The sequence below is a fragment of the Electrophorus electricus genome, chromosome 8, assembly GCF_041902795.1.
Source record: "Electrophorus electricus isolate QZ-2024a chromosome 8, ASM4190279v1, whole genome shotgun sequence".
Classification (NCBI taxonomy): domain Eukaryota; kingdom Metazoa; phylum Chordata; class Actinopteri; order Gymnotiformes; family Gymnotidae; genus Electrophorus; species Electrophorus electricus.
The window spans coordinates 6287473-6308308 of NC_137504.1; the positions used below are offsets into that span (position 1 = coordinate 6287473).

General features: G+C 40.3%; 2 protein-coding genes across 10 annotated transcripts in view; one reads left to right on the plus strand and one right to left on the minus strand.

The window, feature by feature from the left end:
- fyb1b (FYN binding protein 1 b) lies at positions 1-10581 on the plus strand. Of its 7 annotated transcripts, none has more exons than XM_026999391.3 (19): positions 13-154; positions 3085-4042; positions 4945-5053; positions 5193-5260; positions 5413-5435; positions 5523-5566; positions 5769-5895; positions 6016-6175; positions 6426-6549; positions 6679-6698; positions 6869-6941; positions 7047-7142; positions 7528-7568; positions 7680-7755; positions 7892-7997; positions 8150-8303; positions 8390-8423; positions 8538-8569; positions 8774-10581. In XM_026999391.3, exons 1-19 carry the CDS (start codon positions 152-154, stop codon positions 8794-8796), a joined length of 2271 nt encoding a protein of 756 aa, XP_026855192.2. In that variant the 5' UTR covers positions 13-151; the 3' UTR covers positions 8797-10581. The 7 variants fall into 7 exon arrangements, with proteins under 7 accessions (XP_081575442.1, XP_026855192.2, XP_026855195.2 ...); XM_081719313.1 differs by adding an exon at positions 2499-2579 and having other exon boundaries at positions 25-154; positions 7528-7755; XM_081719312.1 differs by adding an exon at positions 2432-2579 and having other exon boundaries at positions 26-154; positions 7528-7755.
- The window catches only part of mfhas1 (multifunctional ROCO family signaling regulator 1), a 23334-nt gene continuing 10639 nt past the window's right edge, over positions 8142-20836 (minus strand). For 2 of the 3 annotated variants that reach the window (XM_035527149.2, XM_035527148.2), the window contains 2 exons: positions 12692-13104; positions 11078-12549 (listed from right to left, as the gene is read on the minus strand). In XM_035527149.2, the coding sequence (XP_035383042.1) occupies positions 12974-13104 (131 nt within the window). In that variant the 3' untranslated portion in view covers positions 11078-12549; positions 12692-12973. Of the gene's footprint in view, positions 8281-11077; positions 12550-12691; positions 13105-20836 lie in introns of those variants that run through there. The other variant, XM_081719311.1, reaches the window with a different exon arrangement.

Sequence of the window (20836 nt, forward strand, 5' to 3'; positions counted from 1 at the left end):
TCCATTGTCAGAGAGGGGAAGTAACAGTCATCACACTGGTACTGAGGTTACAAACACAGTCTTCTCCATACAGAGACACATTCAAACACACATACATTTGCAACTAGTGAAATCAGCTCATGAAGAGACGTGGCGGAAACCTGCTCCCACCATGGTGAGTGCAACTTTTTCCCCCCCCCCCGAGTAATTAGTGGGAAATGTTCAGGCTTGTGGAGTGTGGATTGGCATGCAAAAGTTTACACAGGGCTGGAGTAGTAGTCTGGGATCAAAAAATATTGATATACATAGCATGGTGGCAAGTAGGCCTATACGTAATACTGAGTTCATGCAGGGGATTATTTACTTTTTCTTTTAAAGTACACACATACCTTTTGCAGTGTGTATGTAAGTGAAGTTCTATGATGCCACAAATTTATGTGTATTGAAGGCAAAAGAAAGTAACTCTATTGTCATTACTGCTCATATATCTATACATTGCAAATTGTTAGAAAATGACATCTTAGACTACAACTATTGTCACAAATTCAACCATACAACACAACAAGTTGAAACTAGCTTGGAAATTCTAGAGGGTTTTCTTTTTTGCAATGTCAAACAGCATTGTGTAAGACAATAATGTGTGGTTAAAGTTTGGCTTGCTTCATCAACAAAGCTTCCTGTTTGCCTGCAGCAAAGAATTCTTCACTATATATGTGCGTATATATATATATATATATATATATATATATATATATATATATATATATATATATATATATATATATATAGATAGATAGATATAGATATAGATATATAGATAGATAGATAGATAGATAGATAGATAGATTTTTTTTTTTTTTTTTTTTTTTTTTGTCACTTGGCCACTCACAGATAATGCCAAAACATTTCAGCAACTTGATTCTTACTGCAATTTAGCCAGGCAGTGACAGTATGTTGTTCAATTTACAAAGTGACACCATGGACACATGAGAGCATGCTTTACATGTCGTAAAGCCCATACAGTGAGAGAGTCTGGCTATATTATCGCTGGTCATGTCATCTGTAACATAAATATTATGGCAGGATATTTGAAGGACAATTTGATTTGAAGTAATTTTACCATGTTTTACCTTAATATTTAAAAAGTGATAACAGCTACTGTTGTTCATGTGACTGCTATGGAACCATAGGAGATAAATAAACCAATAAACCGACTGCTCTTGCTATAGGAACAGTGATAGTGTAAGTGATTCTGACTAATGTATGTTCCTAGGTCTAACACAAAGTTCCTCGTTTCTTCTCTTGCCTCCTGCGCTACACATCAACAGCCTTGTTTTTAGCTCTCGATCGTGCTTGTCCACACTAGGCTTATCTGCACTTCCTGGTGATTGGCCTGTCCCGATTCAAACAGTGCTCATTACTGTTTACTCATTACAGGGTGTGTCCTCTGGATGCATGCACACCTGTCCACCCTACAGTACTAATTCCAAGCCTGTTAAGTCTTTCTCTGCACAATACAATTAGTAAAGAAACACTGCTCATTTTCATGAGGGGTGTTTTTCACTACTTGTTACTCTTTAGATTCCTATATTAAAAGCCTCACTGGGGCTTTCATGTAAGAGATCCTAAATCTCTGACATTTATTGGTTTCTTGTGATATTTATTTTGCATAAATTCTGCATTGTGGATACAGTAAGCTCACACATACCTCCCATTGATCTATTTTCAGACAAACATTTCAAAGATATTCCTACTGTATTTACCTGACACTTTTTTTATCCGCAATGACTTCCAATTCTAACTAAGCACAAGACGAGCAATTGAGGGTTAAGGGCCTTGATCAGGGGCCCAACAGTGGCAACTTGGCAGTGGTGGGGCTTGAACCAGCAACCTTCTGATTACAAGTACCTTAACCACTGAGCTACCACTGCATGCATAAATAAATAAATAAATAAATAAATAAATATATATATATATATATATATATATATATATATATATATATATATATATATATATATATATATTTTATTTTTATTTTTTTATTTTTTTATATATAAAAATATATAAATACACACACACACACACTCTCTCTCTCTCTCTAACAGCATTTCTCAAACCTTATCCAATGTAAATAATTTAATTTAGGAAATATATGTGGCTTTAAAGTGGATATATTTAAGCATATTCAAAGACATGCAGGGTCGCAGGCTTCTGCCTGAAAGACATTTCACAACTGAGTTATTCCTGGATGATACTGTACAGGTGACATTAACACAGCAGAAATTTGTGGCCAAAATCAAACAAACAAACAAAAAAGATCAAATGTATAATAGCAAACACAGAATTCCCTCTTTATAAGTTATTCTAGTCTGATTTATGCACATGCCATCTGGAGTTTGGTTTCATTCTAACTTTTTTTTACTGTTTGACAACTGCCCCCTTTGTACAGCTAGTAACTTCCTGCTGCTGTAGCTTACAGTGATATATTTACTCAGTTCCTGTGTCATCACACTCAGACCATGAGCTCAGTGAAGCTAGCAGCTAGGGTTCTCAGGAAGGGGCATTAGTGTTAAAGCACAAAGGAGGACACACAAAAGGCAAGTAAAAATCAGATTTAAAATGTTCTCATCATACCTTTTTCCAAGTAATGTCAAACCTTTCACATTTTGTTATTTTCTGTGTGATGAAATTTGATTATGCAGTTAGCCTTGAGTATTGATTTGCTGTAAATAAAAAGCAGACCTTCTCTTGTCAGTTAAATTCTGATCTAAAGTGAATATTATGTAACAATGAACACAAACATATAACTGACAATAAAATATAAAACAACCAATTATGCAGTTTTATAATGAAAAAAGTGCAAAAATTACAGCTCTATTAGCCTATAAAGCATCTGCAGCATTATTTTGGAGTGTTTAGTTTTGGTTAAAGAAGAGCAAATAATAGGCTAATGTTTATTTACTCTAAATCAAGAAAATAACATGCCCTTTTCATTTATTTAATAACATGTAGAATTACTTTCTTACTAAAACACACCCTTTCTGCATCTTTTTCCCTTTCTCTTCCTTTATTTTTGCTTTCATTATTTTTGCTTATTTCCAGGACAACAAGTCTGATGTGAAAGCCATTATGGCACGCTTCCAGTCTGGAGGTACATCCATGGAGGGCGGTGGCGGAGGACATCCAAAAGCTGCTGTCCACCCAACCTTATCAGGTCCCACAGTCCCGTTCAAGAAGCCTGTACTGGAAACCACCCTCTCAGGCAGCGCTGCTGCTACTAACCCCACTGCAACAAAATACAACTACCCAATGAGCACATCCTCCATCAAGAACAGCTCTGAATCACGAGAGTCCATGAAGCCCAAAGCTCTTGTGAGCAGGTTCGAGAATGCTGGATTGAATGAGGACAGCAAAACTCCTCCTTTTGCAAAAACCCTCAAGCCCAAATTGTCAGACCCATCCCAAGACTCTGAACAAAAGCTTCTTTTCCCCAAGGCCCTGGCCCAGAAGACACCTGTAAGCAGCACCACACCAGACATCAAGAACACGCCAGACATCAAGTTCTCCAAGCCACCACCTGTCACAAACAAGCCTTTATTGACCCCCAAGATAGAAAACAATGAGAACAGCACAAGTCCGAAAATGCCAACCATTCCCAAACCAAAGAGTAACCTTGTCCTGCTCCGGCAGCAGACAGATGATGCCAAAGATGGAGACTCTGCTGTAAAGCCATTCTCAGGCTCTGGTGTAAAGCCCTCCAGCTTTCGTGCTGCTCAGAATATCTTCAGTAAAGGCGAAGAAGCAACCAAGGATGCGGCCAAATTGCCAAGCTCGAAAGATTCACCAGGGCCAGGTCCAGGCCCCATAATTGCAAAAAAACCTAGTTACCGGAGAAAAGCCTCTGGATCCAACACAGAGACAGCAAACAATGATCCTTCGGCCCCTAAACGAAAGCCTTTACCTAATATTTTGGCAATTGGAAGTGCCCCAAGCAAACCTAACAGACCACCCAGAGTCAACCTGGAAAAATTCAAGAAAGGTGTAGAACTTCCAAGCGAGGGTGAGTGATGCTTCCTTTAGCTTTCATGTTTTTTTAATTTTCTAAAATGTTCATTTATCCTAAAGGATTGGACAGATTACATCACAAAAAAATATCTTGAAAGAAAGTGTTCCAGTGTTTTGTGTTTAATAAAACTGATCAGAAATCATATATTTCCTCTTCTACTTCTGTCCAAGGAATATGTGAAGCTACCCTGTCCATGAACATTCACTTAAATTGCGATAAAGATAAGAATTGCAGAGGATAAAGAAAAATGGTCATAAATAGAAATGGTAAACTTGTAATTGTTTCTATAAAATAGTTGGATTCTGTCCTTCACTCTCCTGAGGGTGGAAGGGACATATATTAGCTGGCATGGTGCAACATCTTCTAATGCTCACAGTTTCTGTCAAATATAATCTGAAAAACCTTATCTAGTAGATTTTCACTATTTGATCATGTGCTTCTGTTTACAGGAGGATATATTAAACATGTTCATACAAACAGAACATAAATGTCCAGGTTCATCGGGTAATGAAACATTAGGTAGTAAAACGTGTTTTGTACATAAAGTTCCTCCTTTAGTGAGGTGTTGTTTTTTTTTTGTTTTTTTTTTTGCATGTTAGCTGTAGTCTGTGCAAAACTGGGAAGCTCAAAATGAGAAGAAGGTTTATTGAAAGGTTTCGTTTTTAGGCCATGTTGTGTAGATTAGTGCAAAGTTAACTCTAACGAAATTTAGCTGGGTGTTTCCTTTTATAAATACATTGCTGTCATATACTTTTAGTAAGGCCTGTAGCTGTTAAAACAGACTGTAATGAAACCTAAAATCCAATAGCACATTATTGGGATATTTTAGAAGTGAGTGGTTAGATAGAAAATGGAGGGTATTGATGAAATTTTCACTGAAGGATTTTTGTCTCCAGGAGCTGAATTAAAGAAAGGAGGTCCTCCTCCCCCTCCAGCCTCTCACCCCAGCAGTCAGGCAGCCCAAGACGCGCGCCCAACCCTGCCGCCTCGACCCTCAGGAGCCATGTCAGTACCCCTTCAATGCCAAGCAGGAACCTGAAATTATTTTTAATTTGTAAATCTGGGTGAAATAAACTACACCTTAAATATATTATAGAGACTAATAATACACTTGGATCTTATTGCAATTTAATGTTTCTCAAAGCAAAATACAAGAAGATCAAGATGACAGCTATGATGATATTGGGGACCTAAAAGACTCATCGTTTGGAGGTTAGTGAAGACTAGATTTTTAAGTGGAACTTCTTTGGTTTCAACACCAATTAAGGGAGAAGTTGTCATCTGCTCAAATCCCAGTGGAATGCATTGAATTAATAAAAAATAATCCAGATTAAATATCTGATTGAAATATTTTGTTTTTGTAGGAAACTCTGAGCACCAGGATGAGGTAAGGAACCTGTCTGGTGCTATAACTGAATTGCTATTTGTGGAAATTTCACTAATTGTTTGTTTTCTCTTTCTTTTGTCTGCACAGGGAAGTGGAAGTGATGAGATGTACGAGGATCTAGAGGACAGATGGTAGTCTCTCTTCTGACTACATAGAGCTCTATAGTTCATTTTCTCATGGTCATGTGCACAGATTAGTTTAACTTGTGATGACATGTTTGCTAAGCGCATGCAACAGCCACCATACAAAAAAAAAAAAAAAAGACTTGAACAAGCAAGTTCCTGTCCAGTAAACAAGCATAATGAGTGGCGGTTGTTTCACCCCAATGAGCAGGTCAGCAGCAGAGGCAAAGGAACAAGAGAAAAAACGAGAGAAGGAAGAGAAAAGACGAGCGGAACAAGAAAAGAAAGATCAGAAGGATCGTGAGAGAAAAGAGCAAGAGGCCAGGAAGAAATTCAAAGTGAGTTTGGGTTGCATTGTTAAATATAAACCACTGCAGACATTATCTTGTTCATTACATAAGTCATTATTCTGGGCTTATAGGGACATTCCAAAATGTCTGCATTTGATTTCTCTGCAGTTGTCCGGGCCGCTTCAGGTCATCCATAAAGTGAAGGTGAGATTAGACTGCAAAGGTGGCAAGAATGACCTCAGCATTAAACAGGGAGAGAGTATTGAGATACTGCGTGTTACAGAAAACCCTGAAGGTCGATGGCTGGCTAGAACTCAAGATGGTTCCTGTGAGTGGCATCCTCCTGTTAAAGAGAAACTACTAAGATTGTTAGTTATGTGTAGGTGCAAGTATATTAGAATAGGCAACATCATTATCTCGATATACTGTACTTGGTCCTGCAGGTGACAGTAATAGTTCAAACCGCACTTTACAATTACCATTGTGTGAGGATTAACAAATAGCATCGGATGTGAGTGAAAGATCCCAGACTGCTGTTTGTTTTGCTGGAGGTGCTAAAAGCCTCTTTCCTATTCCAGATGGTTATGTAAAGACAGAATCAGTTGAGATTGACTTTGATAAGCTGAAGACTCAAAGCCTCTCTCGTCCCCCTCAATCAGAGGAGGTTTACGATGATGTAGCCCCCCAGGATGAGCTCAAGAGGTACAGTGTAGCAAAATGTTCAAATCTATATAGATTCTTCTGGGCTATTGGTAAAGTCCTGTGGCTGAAATTGATGTCAGATGCTGCTGGATTTATCAGTTAGGGCAATTCTTTTTTTGTTCATTTCAGGAGAATCAGTGGTGCAGGGGGTGAGTTTGAACCTTTATTTCCAATCCTATCTAAATGTGGTATTCATGTTTTAATAGCTAGTAGAGTCTTGATCTCACTAGCCTGATCATTTGTGGGCCTATACAGCCACAGCATGAATAGTTCTGAGCAGGAATGACATATGAAGAACATTGCCCTCTTCTGCTGTTAGTTATTCTACCTCCACCACCAGAGGGAGATGGAGATATCTATGATGACTTGGATGAGCCCAGCCTTATTGTCAGGTATGAATGCTTGGAAATTGTTACACCAGTGCAATATGCTGAGTAATATGTAGGGATCTCTTCTGTAGCTAAATGTGTCTCATCCATACCACATTCCTACAATAGCAGCCCGGAACGCAGGCTTCCTGCCAAACCACGCAGTTTCTTTCGGATGCTAAAGGCCCCCATTGACTGGAGAAAACCCTCTGACCACGATATTGAGTAACTTTCACATTAGTAAAATGCAAACAAAAACGGTCTTTCTTTAATTAATAACATATTGACTACAACAATTTAAATCAATCGTCGGCAATGATTTTTAGGAGCTCATGCATTTTCCCACTAAATTCTCAAAAAATCACGCTACACTGATTGATCTATAAACGTCACACATTCATACAAGCAACTGCTCCAATCTGCAAGCATGTGAATAAAAATCTTTAACATCTCACTCATGTCCATGCTTTATTAGTGTGATTTTTGTGTAACTATGTCATATGCTTATTCGATTTTTTAATTTTGCTTTACCAATCAAACTTCTTGCTTTGTAACAAAAAAAGAAACTTGCATTTGATGTAATGTAAGATGAACGCTTTTTTATTTTCAGAGTTCCTCCTCCTCCCCAGTTCAGTCCAGAAGGAAATGCAGGTAAAGATTACTGCTCAGCCTATGGCCCTATGCATGTGCTAATGAGCTGCAGCCCAGTATGCAAATTGTCAATAAAAAATAAAATGCTGTTTGCATCTGTGCATCTTCCAGATCAGTCATCGGCACCTATCAGCGATGAAATTTATGATGATGTCGATCCTTTCCCTGCGCTGCCCCCTCCCAGCAGGTGCACACCATAATAAAGACTACAACCCCTTCTCTTAGAGAACTGTCATTTATATTATATACTAACTTAAACCCTGTCTACAATAAAAAAGATGCATGCTGCATTTTTCATGTTCTTGTACTGACGCATGATCCAGCCTGCCACAAATAAAAGCAAAGTCAGCAAAAGGTGATAAGGTGGATGACCCAAAGAAGCAGAAGAAATTTGAAAAAGAGGAGAAGGACTTCAGAAAAAAGTTTAAGGTACTGTGTAAGATGTACCATGACACCTTCTTGCAGGAAACTGTACACCATACACAATTTTGCTTAGTCAGCTGCGCTGTATCAGCAAGTTAAACTCTTTTTCCTACAGAGCACATCAGCCTTGCCACACAATAATCTGTGTGATTTTTCAGTTTGAGGGGGAGATCAAGGTGTTGTATCAAGTCACAGTGAAGAGCGGTAAGAAGGGGAGTGGGAAGGATCTGTCTGTGCAGGCAGGGGAGGTGCTGGACGTCATCAACAAAGCTGACCACGACAAACTCATCTGCAGGAACAAGGAGGGCAAGTGTGAGTACTATTGTGTCCACCTCCAACACTCATCAAGCATGAAAAAACAGTAAAAGAACCTGAGCCTTCTATCTTCCCATTTTCAGTTGGATATGTGTCAACTAGCAACACCCAATCTGAGTAAGTTATGTGCTGCACCTTTTATATATATATATATATACATGGACAATATAAGACATTTTTAAGGTTTTTGCATGGGAAGGATAAAAGACAACATGTACACTGTTCCCACAGAGACAATGACATCTATGATGACATTGGTGATGGTAAGTTGGTTTTTCTTTTGATTATTAGATTTTAAAGGCAATTGAAAAAAAATGATTGGTTTATTAATTGCCCAAATTATTGCAATAACTCCATGTTTCCTGTTGGTTGAATCTATGTAGTTTGACTGATCAAACTACACAGAATCAACATAATCAATGACACAAATACTATTGTAGCACAAGTTAACTAAACCTTCTTTACAGATTGCATCTATGATAATGACTAAGGATCTCAGCCTTTGGATGCAGCTATTTGGGCCCTTACCTTATGGTTCTATATGTGTGTGGTATGTTTATTGCATGTTACAATCAAAATTATTTAACCCCATTGCCAATTAGGTTAATTAACAAAGTTTACAAACTTTCAGCTGTTTGCAATAAACCAATCAAACAACAACCATTTAAATAGCTCAAAACAACCAATAAGTGGTTTTTCCCAATTGTCATTTTTAATGACTATTGCAGTGTTAGAATCATTCAACACCCTGAATAGAATTTCTTGTAAGAGCACACATTTTCAAGTGTTGTCTTAAGCACAACTGAGCCAACTAATCAAAGGCTTCATTAGCTGAATCAGGTGTACTTGAGATAAAACACATCAAATACCCGGGCTGGCAAGGGGTTTGGTGGATGTCATGTTTGACTGCATGTTAGAAATTTGGCCCAGTCAGGAGCATTGAGAGAAGAGATCATTTCCTTTTACAAACAAGGAAAAGGATACAAAAAAATAACAAAGGCACTGAATGTTTCTAGAAAATCAGCTGGAAGCATAGTTCAAAGTTACTGGCTACACTACCTGGATGTGGCAGAAAGAGGAAGCCATCACCAGCTTCCACCAGATTCCTGAGGAGGCCGGTGGTCAAAAACCCTTGATTGACTGCAGAAAGATTTGGTGGCAGCAAGCACTGAGGTTTGCACAGCAAGTCACATACTAAATGCAGAAGGTCTCCATGCCTGAAGTACAAGACGTTCACCTCTACTGACCCCAAAGTGTAATAAAAGTTGTCTCCAATGAGCTCAGATCCATATAAATAAGCCAGATCTTTTGGGATTCTGTTCTGTGGAGTGATGAAACAAAACTGGAACCTTTTTGGCCTATGGATCAGCGGTATGTCTGGAAGAGGAAGAATGAAGCATATGCTGAAAAGAACACCCTGCCTACAGTGAAGGATGGTGGTGGTTCAGTGATGCTCTGGGGCTGCTTGGCTTCCTCTGGCACTAGAAACCTGCAGTGTGTGGAGGGCAAGATGGATTCAATGAGGAGAAAGCCATGTGCCTTCTGTGAGGAGGCTGAAGCTTGGACATCATTGGACTTTCTAACAGGGCAATGATCCCAAGGATGCCTCAAAGTCTGCCAAAATTTGGCTTCAAAACAAGTCCTGGAAGATTCTGGAATGGCCATTGCAGTTGTCTGACTTGAACCTCATAGAACTCTTTGGGATTTGAAGAAGAGTGTTGCAGGACACAAACCCAAGAATAACAGTGAACTGGAGGCCATTGCCCATGAGGAGTGGGATCAGATTCCTCAGGAACGCTGCCCATAGCTAGTGTCTGGCTATGTATCATATTTGCAACAGGTTATAACAGCAAACTACCACTGTAATAATCATTAAAAGCAGCATTTTGTGTTGAATGTGGAGAAAACACTTCTAACATTAGTAGAGATATTTAAATTGCTCGTTTACTCGTTTGATTGGTTTATTGGAAACATCTGAACGCTTGTAAATTTAGCTAATAAACCTAATTTGAAATGGGAGGGGTTTTTTTTTTTTTTTGCTTCTAACTGTATAGGAGTAAGTGACATGGTGTAACGTCTGTGTTGAGCTGGTCAGTGTGACCTGTAAGCTCACAGATTTAACATTTAACTACATTATTTAATTTTTGGAAAATGTTAAGTGTTTGGAGAGCCTCAAGTGTACACCAGAACTAAATGAAGTATATTGAATAGTATGATTTCTATTCTTTTTTGTTGGTCAAACTAAAATAAAAAGTCTTATGTATCATTTATATAACTCTTGGTAGCTATTTATGGAAGACAGTATTTTGCATCCCTTGGTTACTTTGCCCTTTTATTTTATTTTTGTATTGATTTTGTATTTTTGGCTGCAATATTGCATTGTACTGAATGTTTAAAAAAAGAATATTCCAGTACTGCTTCATACTGTTTGCTTTGGCAATATTCATTACATATCAGTACAAGGTGTAGGCCCACTTCAACAGTCAGTCCACCGGGTGGCACTGCACACACTGATCAACATGCATCTACGCTACTTCTCTTAAGTTAGGCTTGTTTCAGAATTAAGTCACTCCAAGGCTAAAGACAGTGTATTCATTCCAGAAGCCCAAGAGGTCAGGCCACTTCCAGCATAGTGGAAGCTGTAGGCAGCTATAATAATAATAATGTTCTACATCCTAGGAGTAATACTGATGCAATATTTTACTTTTAATATTACCAGACCACCCCCCACCAATGTAGCCCACTGAAAGATAAAATATCAGTAACACTCATGGAAACCAATATTTGTATTTGGTGTTTCTCACAGCTAACAAGACTGATTAACCTGTTCATAACTTAGAAAGTGTTTGCACATTTTAACATTGAGCGCAGCAGCTATGCACCGTGTGCATTAAATAATGCTAAACGAGTTGTGATAACATATCAACTTACAAAAATAAAAATATTATGTACAAAATTGTATCAACTCTTCATAAACAATATACATATTATACCATTTGTCCTTACTGGGAAGAACAATGAAAATGCATGCTAGTTGATTTTTATCAACCCTTAGTAACAGTTTCCCTTCTTTTCCCTGGCAATTTTACAAATAATTTGCTGATTATAATCCAAAAATGACCGATTACAAAAAAAATAAATAAATTAGTGTCCATGATTATGAAAGACCACTGTATTCTTGTGTAAACTAAGCACAGATGTAAGAATAGAAGCCTGAAGAAAACATTTAATATATATTCTCTGCGTATTGGGATTGTATTTATGAATGCAAGGTGTGGTAAGGTGTTTTTTTTCTAATGCCATTTTGAGTGCGGGAAATAAACTGTTTAAAAGTCTTGCACAGTTGTTTTAGCATCCATCTTATTTAATTTCTAAAATTTTCAGTGTTCCTGTGAAGAAAATTCTGCAGTTAGTTATGGGTGAGGAGATCCTCTAGAGTGACTGAACCTGTTGAAGGCAGGGTTTTGGACCTATAGGTTTCAGTGTTCAGGGTCATATTCAGGTTCATCCAACATCACTGTGAGATGTCAAGAACGTACAGTAAGATGATTGAGCAGATGGAGGATGCCAGCCTGACACATAAACCAACACCTCAAACTGAACTGTACTGACATTTTCTGGACAAAAATAATTTGCATGTAGGTAATTTTAAAGAGGATACATGAAAACTGTGCAAGACTTTAAAAAAAATAATAATAATTTCTTGTCTGAATTCTGCACCAGCTGGAACCTGTGTCATTGGCCTGCTGTTTTGATTCTGATGGAACTTGATCTTTTGTAACTCCATGATGGAGAGCAGACTCAATGTACATATACTTATTAGAAACTGCAGAGTCAAATCATCTGAAGCATAGAGTCACTTAAAGCAGCAACTGAACTCTCTCCGATCCAGTCCATTCTAAATGACGCCATTCCTTCTGCCATCCCATTCACTTCAATAGGGCACAAGTGACCTCTCCCTTCACAAGGTACATTTGCCTATCTGTTCACAACCTGGAAGATGCAATTATATTTGAACAGGGCCTGTACAAAACATTTCCCAGATCCTTCCCAGTTTGGTCGGGTTATGTACTGTGGCTGAGATGCAGTTATTCCATGTTCTGATTAAGACAGCAGACAATTCCATGTGGGTCTGTGATGATGGGGCAGAACAAGCTTCTCCGGCAGCCATCCCAGTGTGCCCACAATTTCAGTTCCACAGTCTCAAAGACTACTTGCGGGCAGTTAGCAGCCAAAGCCAAACCTGAGGAACAGAAAATGAGAACCATTTAAAAATGTGATGACATACATGAGGATTTATCAGAAAAGACGAAGATTAAGCCTGGACTGAAATGTAAACACCTGAGCCGGGAATTTTCCCTGACTGTACAGACTGCATGACTTACGTGTGTGTGGAATCCTTTTGCACTGGGGCATGTGGCTCAGAGTGCATTCCCAATCAGCTCGGCACAGACCTGCTGCACACGTCCTTTCAAGCAGTCATGTTCTGAGCACCCGAGGAAGTGGGAGCAGAGCCCGTGTGCACATACTTATGTGGCTTTGCCTGGGGTGTGTGTTTGTGATACAACAGAGACAAAAGTGCAGCTGTGTGTGTGTGTGTGTGTCGGGGGGTGGGGTGGGGGGGTGGGGTTCATTTGCAGTCCATTTCAGGGAGTGGGGAGGGAAAGTCATCTGTGGCTTGGGCTGACCAGTGTGGGAGAGGGGGGGTAGACCAGAGCCACGCTAACACGCTCCGAGCCATTCTTTGGGCAAACGATCTCGGTGAATCCCTCAGGCCGGGATTGGCTTAAAAGCTCACCTGGAACATAGAAACACAGGTATACATATTACGTTCGAGGACACTGCTATAGTGAATGTCAGTTCAGGGTATTTTTTGTTTGTTAGTTTGGTTTTTTAAATAGCCAGTCTCCATCAAGAGGCCAGCTCTGTCCACTAGAGGCCACCAGTACTGCACTGAAGGAGTCCTCGATCAACTGCAGGATTAGAGGGAGGCTCTTCACTGATGAGATGGGTTATGGAAATAGGCATTTTGATAAAGCATGCATAGCTGCTGTGTCACAAGTCACGTGTTTTATCTGAAGGAATGAAAACGGGTGGGGAAAAAAACCTGGCACTCCACAAACAGGTCAGCAGTAAAGCCACAATCAGTTCCATGTACTTCCCTCCAAACCAACATTACTGTTTCTCTCTCACACACAGACATTTCAGATTTTCTTCATATAAGCATAAATAGAGGAAAACAGCTTTGCTGCAAACTGTCATGTGGCTGTGGACCGTTTTGGAACATGGGTATAAATGCTATACTGTATCTAAAATAAATTCCAAAATGTCATTTTAAAAACTATACAAACCACTCTTTTTAAGCTAGCATTTATCAATATTTATGAAGCCCCACTAGCTGTGAACAGCCAGAAATGGCCTAAATCGTCATTCATACTTCTCAGTGTGCTGCACCAGCACAAAGCACACATCATGCATAAACATTAATCCCAGTGATTAGTTATGAAATCATTAGAAAGCCATCTAAACAACGTGGCTGTGAGATGTGTTTAATAATGTGATTAAAGTAATTAAATTCACATTCAGGAATTCCTAGAACAGCTCTCTAGTTTCTCCATGAGTGGCTGTGAATATATTGAATGAATTGGGCAAATACCTAGGTGTGTGTAAAATTAATCTTTCAATAATAATAAACTTAACCCTAGGCCTGTAAAATACCTGAACCTTAACCAAGAGACAACTGTTTATTTTATCTACAAAATGTGTTTATCCTGCCACAAAATATTAAAACACAATTGACATTTATAATCTAATTTACATTAATATGATAATGCCACCCACTCAGTAATAAACACCAATGTACTGACTTGTTACCAGTACATGATCTTGGCATAACTGGACACAGACAGGCCAGTAGAATTTCATTCTGCAAAAACCCTGAGGTTTCTCATTGCTCAGGTATATATTCCAACATATATTAACTATCCTATAAGATGCATCATTCTGCAGGATGCTGATGCTAGAGACAGTCCGAATAACATTAAAGCTTAATAAGCCACAGCAGCGTTGAGGCTTTCTGCCTGCCAACATGGAATGGGGCAATGGTCTTTTCAGCAACAGTCTTTTCTTATGCCACCGGGCCTATTGATTTCCTGCCCTGTGCTTTGTCACAGTAAAGGAGGGGTGGAGCAGGGCAGAGCTGAGGCCCCTCAGCTAGAAGAGAAAGGCCAACAAAGAAAGACGTTGCCACAGCTTTAACTAGAGCTTATCTGGGCCTGAGGTCAAGCCTTCTTAATAAATAGGATGTGTGTGTGTGTGTATGTGTGTGTGTGTGTTTTCAGAGCTTAGTTAATCAAACACTGGGCTGGTGCAGTATGTATCGTGGCATTCATTAGCAGCAGAGGCCTGAAGTAGTAGGCAGCATGCTGTAGTTAATATACATGTTTAACAGTAACTAGATACAGTCTGTCTACACGTGATACAGAAGTCGTGCATATACAGACTTCGTTCATGTGGAAGAAAAAGGCATCACAAAACATATAACATGGGCCATCTTATCTTGGTCATGGCTAGTCAAGCTGTTTTTAATGACAGCATGTCAGCATGTGATGAAAGTGGGTCAGGTGGTATGACAGGAGGGCTCTGGGGTGGAGTCTGGCTGACTGGTTCCATCAGCCCACAGCAAGACTCAACCTCCGGAGCCTGTGAACAAACAGCCCACTCCCCGCTGGCCCATGGCTGTACTACACACTCCATTATTCATACCCTTAAAGGCAAACTCCACCATTTAAGACTCATCAGCCTCTGACATGGTGTCCAATTTCTCTTAAATGTAAAATATGTTCAGTTACAGATTCTTTTAATAGACAGGAACTACATGTAGGAAGTTAAACTCGCCAAATATATCGAGCGACAAAGCTGGCATGGGGCCAAGGTCAGGCCTGCTCCTGGGTCCAGCTCACACACCCTCTCCTCCATTTTAATGAGTGCTGAGGCAGAGAGGGTCACCGGGTTCCCCTTTCACTCAGCTATTTATGATCAAGAGACAAGCATGACTTTATCCTACTAAAATGTACTCTGTGTCTAAGTCAGTCTCACAGACACCTTTGCAGTGAGTCTGCAGTGGTTAGGAAAGCAAACGAACTCCTTTTTCCATGTACTGAAGGAGAGAGGCTGAATCTCTGTCCTTCTTGCACGCTGCCTCCAAGAAGACCCCGTTTTATTCAATTAATAATAAGAAGATAGTGTTAAAAGAGAATAATTCAGTGCAGTCCTTAATGAGAGGCAGACCTGGCACTTGCCTGAAGGCAGTGGAGGTCAGGACCCCAGCAGTGTTGTGGGATCCCCAGAGACATGAGGGAGAGAGCTAGACAAGGAACAGCCAGCAAAGAGCCTTTATAAAGAGGTCTACACAACAGCTCCAAATACACAATACCATAAATTTATACACACGCATACACGCGCACACACACAGCTGCAATTTTGTCTCTCCTGGATCACAAACACACACCCCAGAGAGAGCCACATTGGTGTGTTTGCACGGGCTCTGCTCCCACTTCCTCCGGTGCTCAGAGTGTGACCTCTTGACAGGACGTGTGTACAACAGGCCTGGGCCAAGCTGTGGGGATGCACTTCTGTCTGACCTACAGGACTGCTAAAATATGAGTGACAATCTGGTGAAATATCCTGTGCTCTCGCAGACAGGAAGCTGCTGTTCGAATGGAACAATGAGTCCGTTTCCATAACAAAGCCTGCAGTGACTACAAATACTTCCATCTCAGCATGTCCCTTAGCCCAAGTGCTACCAAGTGAATAGAAACAATTAAAACACACACACACACACACACACACACACACACACACCCACACCCACACCCACACCCACTGATAAGAGTAGCTCTTTCTTCTTTCTCTTTCCGGCTATAGCAATAATAAAAATTTGCACACACCCACATCCCCCACACATCCACATGCTAATCTAAAAATAGAGATAACTGGACATTGCTCAATAATATCGGGCAAAAAAAACAGGGCACATTTGTAAAGGGGGAGAGGAGAAAAAAAAACAAAACAAAACTCAACAGGAATGGCAAATACACAAAGCCTTTCAAATAATGATAAATTAATATGCGTATATAGATACTGCTGAACAGATTATAGAACCAATCCCAGCTCGCTAGAAAGCAAATGCCTAGGTCAAACACAGACAAACATGCTTGAAACATGCTTGAACAGAAAATGTCTCCAGCACCGTGCATTCCTTTACAGAGTACAGTCCCACACATCAGAAATATTTCAGACATATTCCCATCAAAAAAGAAAGGAAAGAATGAATGAATGAATGAATGAATGAATTTCTTGCCTAGCACTTCCTATCCCATTCTGGGTCATTTCCACAGTTTTTAATCATTGTCAGCTACATGGTGTGCCTAGCTTAGTAAGCCTTGGCGCTGGTTGAAATCTAGGTCAGGAGACCTTCTGGAATTCATCACCTCCTCCGCCTCATGAGGATGTGGATTCAGAAAAGTGTCCAAAACAAACAAACATTCTTCTGAACTAACACTGGGCAACTGGAACAGAATGTGCTCCATCCGTTATCTTTGACTTAACTGCACAAAATACCTCTGGACTCTAACCTCCATTTACTGAAATGAGCTCAAAAGTCAACATTCCTGCCATGAACATGGGTGAAAGACACACAAGATGAGCAGTGACAATTTTAGTCACTTTACCTCTGTATTCAAGGTGAACTTTGGAGAAATAGGCTTCCTATTTCAGTGGAGTAAAAGTAATTGACAAATAGTTAATGTTCAGTTGTTTCTTGTCCAGCTGTGCATTAGTTCATGCATGACAGCGCCTACACATGTATCTGTAGCTACTGCTGTAGTGTCTCAATGCAGATGTCAGTGCCAGTAAAGCATAAACGCAATAGGTCATGAGACAGGATAAATCATACAAAAAGAAATAAAATCAGTCAGGGACACTGAAGTAGGGGCCTCAAACTCAATTGTTTAGTATATTGCTAAGAAGAAAGGATGCCCATGGTGCTTAGCAATAGAAAACAATCTGGTCAAATAATCCAGATCATATTGCCTAGAAAATGTTGTGGCTGCCTGTGGAAGCAGCTCACTTGTCTTTATTAATGTGACTGCTGACAGCACAAACAGGGTAAAGTGGAAAGTGTCTTACCTCCAAGTGCCTCAAAAAGTCAAGGAAATGAAATATACTACACCAAATCAATTGTGAAGTTTTTGAGAGCCCCCCAAAAAGTAATATTTTTAACTGGATGAGTCCATCACCAGATTTGAAATGAGTTACTGACTAAGGACTGAAGGAAAAAAAAACTTGCACAACATGATGAGACAACAATGGGATTAGTGGCTCTGTTCGGCAACTTCTAGAGGAGACGTCTGGACACGTCTGCGCTTCACTGACTGCAAAATATTTGTAACCAAATACTAAATGGCAATTTTACATAAGGTAATGCCCAATTACTCCAAAACAGGTGGAATACATGTACAAAGGCTGCAGTTTCTTTATAGTTCACCTGATATAGATGGGAAACCCTGAACAATATTAGAACAATAACACTTTGTCAGTGTAGTTATGGCCTACGCTGTACAGTAGGAGTTCGGTACTGTGTTGTGGTAGACGGCAGGGTGGCGGTGCGAGTTGGGTGCTGGGGTCATCGGAGTCAGAGTTCAGAGGAGTCAGAGCCGCAAACAAAAGCCGCTCTACCTCAGGACCATCACTCAAGGAGTGACTGGTAGAGTATTGCGCTGCGACTAGCAGTGTTTCCCCCTCTCTCCACCCGCTCCTTCTCACACAAACACACAGCTAATGCTGACTCAGACACACTTATGGAGAGTGTCAAATTGATCAATGCAGACATATGGTAAGCCATTTCGCACAAAAAATAGCCTACCTAGCTATTTTAGCTATACCTAGCCTAACTAGAACCTGTGTGTTTCTGCACACTTCCATTAGAAAATGATATGCCTCACTCGAGCACGTACATCACAGACACCTTCCTCATTCTTTTTTCATCGCATGCATGCGATGCAAGCAAATCAAGCATGTAAGAGAGGAGCGTTCAGCAGAGTGCAAGCAGCTTAGCATGCCATATGTATAAACTGAGGCTTGTGTGAGAGTCCTGCGTGCTGGGGGCATTTCTGTGCAGAAGGCTAGCCAGACTGATCTGATGAGCAGTCAGTTTAAGGTCAGAATGACACCTCTCTCAAGGCATGGGCCCCAAGCTTAAGAAACCGAGTTATCCAATCAAAAGTCCCCGACCAACGAGGAGACCTACTGGCACACAAAATGTGAATCTTGTGATCTAGAAATAATAAAATTATTATAGCTAGACATACAGCCATGAACATTTCTTTCTCTAAGTCTGTTTGCCACTGGCAGGCATGTATATTACTTTCATTTTAACATGTTTTGCTCCCCCCCCCCCCCCCACTTTTAACTATTTGCAGATTTAAATGTGAATGATATTCAATTTCCTAAATCAAATGAAACTTTTCCTTGACAGAAAAAAACCCAGTTGAGTAGAAAAGTTCTATAGTACATGTTGCTATACATATCCATTCTCATGATGCTGCTACAGCCTGCACTTTAACTATTAAAAGGGCACTGTAGTCCATTACCTCAAAATGTTAAGTACTGGATGTCCATGCAATCACAGATGGCATTTACTGAACAAGGGTGGCCTACTGTAAACCTTTGTTATTCATCATGAGCATTTTAAATTAAAATTGCACAGTCAGTAACAAACTTCTCACCATCTGCTAGTACTATTTAGAACGACATGGAAGCTACATTCTCCTAAGGAACTGCTTGGGTGGTAAAGCAAAAGCATACTCAACTGTGACAAGAGACCTGTTAAATATAGTACTTGGCAAAAGTTAAACACAATCTTTCACGTTGTGCTCCTTATATTTACATTTATAGCATTTAGCTGATGCTTTTATCCAAAGCAACTTACAAATTATGTCTGAGTACAACTTGAGCAATTGTGGGTTAAGGGCCTTGCTCAGGGGCCCCCAACAATGGCACCTTGGCTGTGGTGGGGCTTAAACCAGCAACCTTCCAAGTACAAGTCTAGTACCTTAACCGCTGAGCTACCACTGCTTATATGAGCAGACACACTGAGTTAAAAAAGTCAGTGACTGAGGGTTGAGTCATTGTGCACTGGAAATGTGCAAGAGCAGCTGTCTTCCAGTTTAATTCTTATCCAACACACTGTCAGAGATAAAGGTGGAAGGGCAAACTAAACAGTTACAACTAAATTCATGAGCAAAACCAAAGCCAAAATCAGATGAGGGGGAGGAAGCCATTTGACTGCCACACAGCTGATAAGGTGGCTTTACTGAGCCTAGATGGGACTCTCAACAGACCTGAATGAAACCAGAGAAATACGTGCCCTACTTTAACCGAAATCTCTCGTCTCAAGCAGCAAAACAAGCATGAGTCTGCAAATAAGCGACCAAGGTCATTTCCTGTTGAGATTGGTACGGAGTCCAGAGCCCAGTGTCTGGACAGTCTGAGAGGCAACTCTCTCCATGGAGCGGCCAGATTGCTTTGCTATGCCAGAAGCACCTGCAGCATTGAGTTGCATGTGTGTCCTGCTGGCTTGGCTGGCGTGGTCTTTAATTAAACATGTGCCGGAGCAAAGAAGGCAAACACATGGCTACATCTGCAGAGCAGAGCACCGTCAAACACAAACTGCATTCTCCTGCAGCTGTAAGCGCAGCTTGATGAGAGCCTTCACTGGTGAAAGGGTCCAAACGCTGCAGGTACTCATAACCCTGGAGCCCTTCTAGGCACGTCTTCCAGCATTATCAACAGTTCCATTACCAGTGAGCCTGCCTATAGGAGCAGCTATAGGTGTAGACCCAGTTTAAGCAACTGTAGACTAGTATCTCTGTTTTGCTGGGCCTGAGGGTCAGCTGTTAGCATGCACTGCATGAAGAGCTCTTAATATACTTGCTCTCCGTGGTCTTCCACACAACTGCAGTAGGTATCTACTGATGGGGGGGGGGGGGGGGTTCAAATCGCATGAGTCCACACACACCCATACCTTTGGATCATACTTCCTGATATAGCGCCTGGATTCAGGTTCTTCCACCTAAACCAAATCACTTGCAAAAGTAATAGTTTAAATCATCCTTTCAATCATCCTAAACAGAAACCAAAATAAAAGCCTTGCTGGAGGCCATGTTTAAAATACGCTGAAGAGCGCAAATCCCCACTGATATTTATAGAGCGCTGTTATATTTAAATCCAAGTTAACATTCATAATTTTTAAATATTAGCTGTTTGACTTGATCAGAAGGGATTCAGTCATATGAGCCGTTAATTCAGTGACCACTCATTGACCCCTGGGCTCACTGAGGCAAAATTTCACATCAGATATGGCATATAAATATCCCAGTAAGTGAAGCAGAATACTTGTAGAGAGCCCTTTAGGCCCAACAAAGAACAACGCAGACTCTCTGATCAAGGTCAGTGTAGGAAAGGAAGGC

What these genes read in the sequence shown, in the direction of transcription:
- fyb1b (XM_081719316.1), top strand. An exon ending in AGGCCAGGAAGAAATTCAAA is followed by an intron (nt 5,896 to 6,015) that starts GTGAGTTTGGGT and finishes ATTTCTCTGCAG; the next exon opens with TTGTCCGGGCCGCTTCAGGT. An exon ending in CCCCAGGATGAGCTCAAGAG is followed by an intron (nt 6,550 to 6,678) that starts GTACAGTGTAGC and finishes TGTTCATTTCAG; the next exon opens with GAGAATCAGTGGTGCAGGGG.